The sequence below is a fragment of the Elephantulus edwardii genome, unplaced genomic scaffold (assembly GCF_000299155.1).
Source record: "Elephantulus edwardii isolate Elephantulus edwardi_28Jun2011 unplaced genomic scaffold, EleEdw1.0 scaffold00017, whole genome shotgun sequence".
Classification (NCBI taxonomy): domain Eukaryota; kingdom Metazoa; phylum Chordata; class Mammalia; order Macroscelidea; family Macroscelididae; genus Elephantulus; species Elephantulus edwardii.
In genome coordinates, this window is record NW_006399767.1 from 4684577 (window position 1) to 4692543 (window position 7967).

Here is a 7967-nt window from a genome sequence, read left to right on the forward strand (position 1 = left end):
TGCTCCTGTCTAAACTAAGAGGCTGTTGGTTGAAGAAAGCCAGTAGTTTAATGCCATCCAGTCATGCACAGCTCATAGAGACCCTATAAACAAAAGGCTTGAAGCCTTTCTGTAACTATCATCTTTTCCAGAGTTTCCAGAGGCATGTAGTTTAGGAAGTGGATGTCACTCCTGCTTCCAAACTGAAAGCTCCACCAAACACTGTCCACCTTGGGTACCCACTATGGTATTTGTCTCGTAATGGCACAAGGTTCAGCATCACACCAAACCCAGATTACCTCAGTGCAGCAAAATTGACAGAGCAGTGCTACACAATTTAGAAAAATGTTCCTCCAAAATCACATTAGACCCTCAGGTCCAACCAATATTTAAATACATGGGCCCTCCATATATATTTGTAAATGAGCAAAAGGCCTAAAGCCTTTCTATAACTATAGTCATTTCTCCAAGTTCATACAGCTTCCAGAGGAATGTGGTTTAGGAAGTGGATGCCACTCTTGCTTCGAAACTTTAATCAAAATAGGAGCTCCACCAAACATTCCCCATGAAGGGTAGCCATTATGGTGTTTGGCACACCTCTGGCACAATTGCTCCATTATGGCCTTTGAGACTCCAATGGCAAATGGTTCAGTGTCACAGGAAACCCATACTACCTCAGCACAGCAAACAGACCAGAGTGTTGTATTACTTAGAAAAGCCAAACATTTCTTTTCTGTTGTTGTTGTTGTTAAGTGCCATCGAGTGTTAGGCAACTCATAGCAACACTATGAATGAAAGTCCTGGACACCTGTTATAACTTTCATCCTTTCTCCAGGTTCATAGGGTTTCCAGAGGCAAGCTATTTCGGAAGTGGATGCCACTCCTGCTTCCAAGCTTGTTATAATTGGGGAGCTCCACCAAACACTGTCCACCATGGGTAACCATTCTCACATTTGACTCCTTCTTATAAGATCCAAAAAATAGTAACAAGTGATTAAAATATAATCCCTTGGGCCCAACTTTTAAACATAAGGACCCTCCAGGAGGTCTTTTTGACTCTAAACAAGAAGCTTAAATGAAAAACAACCACACAATTCATACAGATCATCAACCAAAACAAGAGTGCCATCGTACAGAGTCTACCATTTCACCCAACTCCAAAATAAAGACAAGTGCCTGGCTTTATATGTTGCTGTTATTAAGTGTCATAGAGTAGTGACCCTATAAATAAAAAACCCTAACCCTGTTCTATAAAAGTTGTCATCTCTCTAAATTCATAGAATTTCCACAGGAATGTTTAGGAAGTGGATGCCACTCCTGCTTCCAAGCCTGTCTTAATCTGTGAGCTCCACCAAACATTGTCAATCATGTGTAACCATTATGGCAATTGATGCACCATTGGCACACCATTTACTATCACAGGAATCTTAACTTACCTAAGTTATCCTAAGTACAGCAAAATGACAAAAAAGTGCCATACCACGCAGGAAATGTTCATTTCAAACACAATTAAATCAGGCCCGAGGGCCCAAATTATTATTATTAATTTTCTTTTAAAGCCCCAGCTTCTGTACTAGTCTCTTATTGGCTCCAAGGAGACATTCCCAGCCCGCTCTCATCACTGTTCAAGAGGCAAGAGTCATCCTCCATGACTACTGTAAAAACAGAAGGATGACTAGTAAAACATGTATGGTGACCCAAGGGGGAAGGAGTGGGAACAGTGGGGTTACAGGTTGGGCATAATTTGCTTGGTGAGGGAGCAGGGGGCAAAGGAAATGGGAAAGATTTGGGAGGATCTGAAAAGACAGGGTAATGGTTGTTGTTATGTGCCATCGAGTTGCTTGCAACTCATAGCGACCCTATGTACAACAGCCCTAAACCCTGCTCTATCCTGTGCCAATCACACTGTCTCCAACACACCCATCCTGATTACCCTAGTCACTGAATCAATCCACCTCATAGAGGGCCTTCCCTTCTTGCGCTGTCCCTCCACCCTACCAAGCATGATGTCCCTCTCCAAGGACCAGTCCCTCCTTACAACATGTCCAAAGTGTGTTAGACGGAGCCTCAGAATCCTTGCCCCCAAAGAGCCGCCCAGATTAGCCCTTTCCAGAATGAATCTGTTTGTTTTCCTAGCAGTCAATGATACCCTCAATACTCTTCTCCAGCACCACAGCTCAAAGGCATCAATTCTTCCTCTGTCCTCCTTAGTCCAACTCTCTGATGCATAACAAGTGATAGCAAAGACCATGACTGTATCAGACACACCTTAATCTCAAGAGAGACACCATTGCTCTTCAGTACTTTGGGGAGGTCCCTAACAGCAGACTTTCCCATCCCAATACATCTTTTCATTTCCTGGCTGCTGGTGCCAAGAGTGTTGACTGTGGAGCAAAGCAAACTAAAGCTGTGAACAATCTCAATCTCTTCACCATCCATTCTGATGCTGCTAATTGGTCCAGTGGTGAGAATTTTTGTCTTCTTGACATTGAGCCTCAATCCCTGTTGGAGGCTGCAGTCCTTGATCCTCTGTAACAAGCATTTCAGGTCCTCCTCAGTTTCAGCAAGCAGGGTTGTGTCATCTGCATAATGCAGATTGTTGATAGATCTTCCACCAAGAAGCTATCAGAATATCTGAATCAGCCTAAGTAGGGTTTATCTGCAAAGATGTATTATCATGTAAAGCTTCCTTTATAAGGCCCTCTTGAATATTCACACACACCCAAAATTTAGTCTAAAAGTATGCATTGGTCATTATGCATACTTTTCTTCTGAGTGAATAGAAGTTTTTTCCTTCTTTTTTCCCCCCCTTTTTTTTTAAAGAAGGCTTCAGTTTTCTGTAACTTCAAATTATCAAGAAACTAAATTAATTGCAACACTAATATAAAAATTCCAAGATTCTTTCTCAAAAATGGCTACTTCAGTGCTACTTCCCAAACATTAGAAGTAAAAAAGAACAACAACAACAACAAAAAAAAAAACCCCAAACCCTAAGTGACACACTGGAGCTAAAACCATCCAAATTATCAGACACTTCAAATCTACCCTTGCCCTAGCATATTCTCTTTCCACTAGCATCATCGGTCATTATTCCAATTATCTTCTCAGAGATTATACAGTTTCGTCACAAAATAATTTCAGAGAATCTTATGTAAATCTGTTGTTTATCTCTATCAAAAGATGATTAAATCTTACATATTGGCTCAAATGTGAATCATAGTTGTATAAAGGGCTGTGAGAGGAAATAATCAACACAGCAATAAGGGAAAAATGTGTCATTATGTTCACTAACATTCAAGCTGTAATATCAGTAGGAAAAAATATGTCACTTAAACCGATCTCCACTTCAATGGTGTTCCCTGACAACATAGGCCAATCCTTTTTAGGGATAACAATGTCCTTACAAAACTATAATATCTAAATTATAAGTGTATAAAATGTGTGTGCAAACATCTGTTCCTGTTCTACTAGGAATGCTAATGACGTCTAGGAACTAGTGATAAAGACCTGACATCGTAGTGTTTGCACAGTCAACCCAAAGGCAGGTGATTCCAGTTCATCAACCACTTAAAGGAAGAAATATGGGCAACCTCCTCCTGTTCGATTTATAGCCTCTGAAAAACCGATGGCTGGTAAGCTATGAATCAGTTCAGACTTAAGAGAGCATAACAACAATATGCATACATATTTCTATGCATAAATGTATGTACATCACACATATATACATATGTATTAGTTATAAATAACTGATATATGAAAAGAAAGGAAGGAAAAAAAGTACTTCACAGAGTGTTGTATCTTACACAGACTCTCACCTTGTATTTGAAAAACCTGGTCCCAGTTAATAACATCATGCTCTTCCAATAGCTGTTGGTAAGCCTTGACATCCTTGTAGAACACAGCATAGGCATTCGTATAATGGTCCAGGTTATCCGTCTCAACCTAAGACAGAGCACATAATTATAAAAATCTGGCACATATCACCTGGATGACCTAAATCCTAGATAGATTAGATACCATCACCAGGGCATGTCTAGATAATTTTCTGTAATCAAAATGAACCACCTATAAAATCATGGTGAAACGGAAATGTGGCTAATTGATATTCTGAAAAGGGGGGAAGAAAAGAAGTGTGGGGACTTTTGATGGATTCCTTCCCCTGACAAGGCATTCCATTCGTATTAGGAGAATTTAAAAGTTACTTTACCTTTTTCTGGGAATGGATTAGAAAGGATTTTCTATTATTAGTTGATTATATGTAATTCTTACATTTATAAAAAGGGTGTAACTTAATACTTTTGGTTGGTTTTATTGTTGTAAAGTGCCATACAGTTGAGTTTTGACTCAGAGCAACCCTATGAGCAACAGATAGAAACCTCACCCTAGGCCAATTCCATTCTCACAATCTCCACCAGGTCACGGTTACAGACACTGTATTAGCCATTTAAGGTAAGAATGTCCTCTCTCTCTCTCTCCGAACCTCCACTAGTTTCCACATGCTTTTTCAGTGACTAATGGCTCCAACCAACAAGCCCAGAATATGTGGGATGAAGTTTCACCATCTTTGTATCTAAGATGCATCCTAGTTGCAATTCCTCCAAGACAGATTTGCTTGTTCTTTTTTCACAAGTTCCTGGGATAGATGGTCTAGTGAATAGTGAGCTATGCTGACAGTGTCCATCAGCTGCTCTGCCAAAGAAAGATGGGCAATCTCCTCCTGTGTGATTCACTTACTGGAAGGTCAATTCTGGGTCAGTTCTGACTTGACAGCAATGAATTTGAGTTTGACACTACAATTCAAAAGCATCAATTATTCTTCGATCTCCTTTATTCATAGTCCAACATTCTTATGAAGCACTTAAAAATACTATGGTTTGGGCCAGATGCACCTTAGTTTTTAAACTGAAGTCTTTCCTCTTTAGTACATTAAAGAGGTTCTTAGCTGCAAACATGCCCAATTCAACACTGTGGATTCCATGACCACTGCTTTTGTGGACATCGATTGTGGATCCAATTACATGAAATCTTTGACAGTTTCAATCACTTCTCTATTTATCATTGATGTTGCATATCAGTGAGGACTTTTGTTTTCTTGATGTTGAGGCGGAATCTATGTTGAAGGTTGTAGTCTTTGGTTATCCTTAGTAAGGGCTTCTTCACTTTCTGCAAGCAAGGTTGAATCATCTGCATAAATCAGGTGGTTTATGTGTCTTCTTGCAGTCCTTATCCATATGGTCTAGTTTCTCAAATTATTAAATAACTATGGAGAAAGAATGCAACCTGATGCACATTTTTCTTGATTTTTAAACCAAGTGTTATCCTCTTATTCTGCTTGAACAACAGCTTCTCAATAGAAGTAGTTGTTGGTATGTGCCACTGAGTCAGAACCAAATCAAAGCTGACTCTAGCAGGTTTCCAGGGGTAAACTCCATGTGAGGAGACTGCCAATCTTCTGCTTGTGGAAAAGCTAGTGCTTTGTACTACCTGTCTTTGAGTTGGTAGCACACCTTTTGACAACTAGGTCATTAGAACACCATTAAGGAATACCTATACAAATGAAGCCGTATGCTGAGAACTATGTAGTCAAGTGAGCATATCTTTGAACACGTGAACTTGTCTTTGTACTCAGAAACGGAATTGGAAGACGATGTCCTCAACCTCCTTCCAAATTGATTCACATGATAAAGGTCAAGAAAAAATAAACTATAAGGATCTTTATGTATTTAGGTCTTAGGGAACACTAAGAAAACATGTTCCTGAAAATATTTAGGCTATGGGGAGGATGAGTGAAAAAGAAGATTACCAATGCAGTGCATATGGGCTGATACAATGTATCCACAGTCTTGAGCACAGCAGAGATTGTGAAGATGACATAGAATCAGACGTGGTTTTGTTCTGTTGCATGGTCAGAGTGAGTTCAAAGCCACTGTACAGCACATTATAACACTAGTCAAGTTAGAAACTGAAATATACAGCTTGTTAATCTAACTATAGGATAACATGATTCTTTCATTGCTGTCAAATTGGAACTCTTGGTTGACCCTCCATTTGGGTTTGCAAGACTGTAATGGCAAGGAAAGAGATCATTCACCTTTCTCTGTGAACTGCTGGTGAATTTGAATCACCAAAGGGGCTAATAAGGACCTGTGATAGTCTAGTGGTAATAAGTTGCACTACAATCCTGAAGGCACGTGGTTCAAATCTACCAGCTGTTCCGTGGGAGAAGATAGACAATCTTCTCTGTGCCATTAACTGCCTCTGAAAAGCCTCTGGGGTTTCAGCCATGGTTGGTTCTGATGCACACAACAACAACAGCAAAGGGGCTAATGCACCGAGTTAGCAGAGCAATTCCCAGAAAACGCCAGCTATATGCCATGCTAACATGGCTAATGTATATCTCTTTCACGTAATTCTTTCTTTGCAGTGGATTCTGACTGGGTTGTTTGTTTTTATTTATATATTTTCCAATATTTCAAAACTATACCTCTTTCTGCCTCCTGGTGATGACAGCTTTGAAGTCTGGCCATGAATCCAACACTACTTCTTTATGAAAAGGATTCCCACGATTTATGTTCATCACTGCTCCATAAACCTGAGAAAGAGAAGAGTCAAGTAAATCGTAATAGAGAATGTTTTATTTATGTATTACTTTCTTTACTTCTTGTCCTTCCGTACAATCATGTTCATCAAGCGAAACTATACACACATATATACACAATGCATGCATATATGAACTTCTTTGTTATTTCACCAATGCACATGAATCTGGCATGAAGTCTTTTAAAGCCTATGAAAGCACTCTCTAAATATTGCTATTATTTATGGTACAACAGTGAAAGATACCAAACTGATAGATTTAATGCATCTATGTTTGGTATATTGTTGCTGTGTACTGTTGATTTGGAACCAACTCACAGTTGACCTTCTAATTAGTTTTCAGAGATGGTAAATGGCACAGAGGAAACTGGCAATACAATTCCTTACCAATTAGCCACCAGAGCTCCCTCTTTGGTATATAAGTAATCAACAAATGTGGAATGAAACACAATCTGCTATATTAATTTGGGATTCACGCATTTTTTAAAATTTCCACTAAGATTGATGCTTAACAGCTTTTAAAGTTCATGGTACTGTCTAAAAAGAAACAAATGAAACACAACTATACTTTTAAATGCTTTTTAAGGGTAAAATAATGTCAAAATAGTATTAAAATTATCTTATGTTTGCTTTCATTTTTTTCAATGCAGTGCATATGGGTTGATACAATGACTGTATCAACAGGCTTGAGCACAGCAGAGATTGTTAAGATGGCATAAGAATCAGACGTGGTTTTGTTCTGTTGTACATAGGGTCAGAGTGAGTTCAAAGCCACTGCACAGCACATTATAACACTAGTCAAGTTAGAAAATTATATATATATATATTTGTCATAAGGTTTATATACTACATATATATTCTATATACTATATACATTATAGTGGCCTAGTGGTGCTGCTGCGATCTTAAAGGCACAAAGACCAAATCCACCAGCAGCTCCAAAGGAGAAAAATAGGCAGTCTCCTCCCATGCAACTTACTGTCTCTGAAAACTCACAGGAGCGTCAGCTATGAGTTTATTCTCAATGGACAGCACACAGCAATATATGCTGTGTGTATATGGATCTATCTATCAATCTATCTATCTATCTATCCACACACACACACGCGCGCGCGCACATCCTGGCAAGTTTTCACAGACAGTATATTGCCCATCATTCTCCCACGGAGCAGCTGGTGGCCTCGAGCAGCATGCCTTCAGGATTGAAGCACAGCTTCTTGACACTAGGCCACTAGCGCATATATGTATATATCTATAGCTATACCACCTATATCATCTATCTCTATCTCTAGATAGAGATAGATGTACACACACGTAATGAGTTTAGAGAAATAAGAGTGGTAATGAGAGCTCTAAGCCAATGTTTCCATGGAAAGCAACTCAAATGTCTA

At 39.2% G+C, this 7967-nt stretch overlaps 1 protein-coding gene across 1 annotated transcript in view; it reads right to left on the reverse strand.

Moving 5' to 3' along the window:
- Nucleotides 1-6666, reverse strand: part of GLYATL3 (glycine-N-acyltransferase-like 3) — a 23221-nt gene extending 16555 nt beyond the window's left edge. Inside the window, exons 1-3 of the mRNA XM_006882120.1 lie at nt 6655-6666; nt 6464-6571; nt 3795-3921 (exon numbers count right to left, since the gene is read on the reverse strand). Coding sequence (XP_006882182.1) covers nt 3795-3921; nt 6464-6571; nt 6655-6666 — 247 coding nt within the window. The remainder of the gene's footprint in view (nt 1-3794; nt 3922-6463; nt 6572-6654) is intronic.
- Between the last annotated feature and the right edge of the window lie 1301 nt (nt 6667-7967).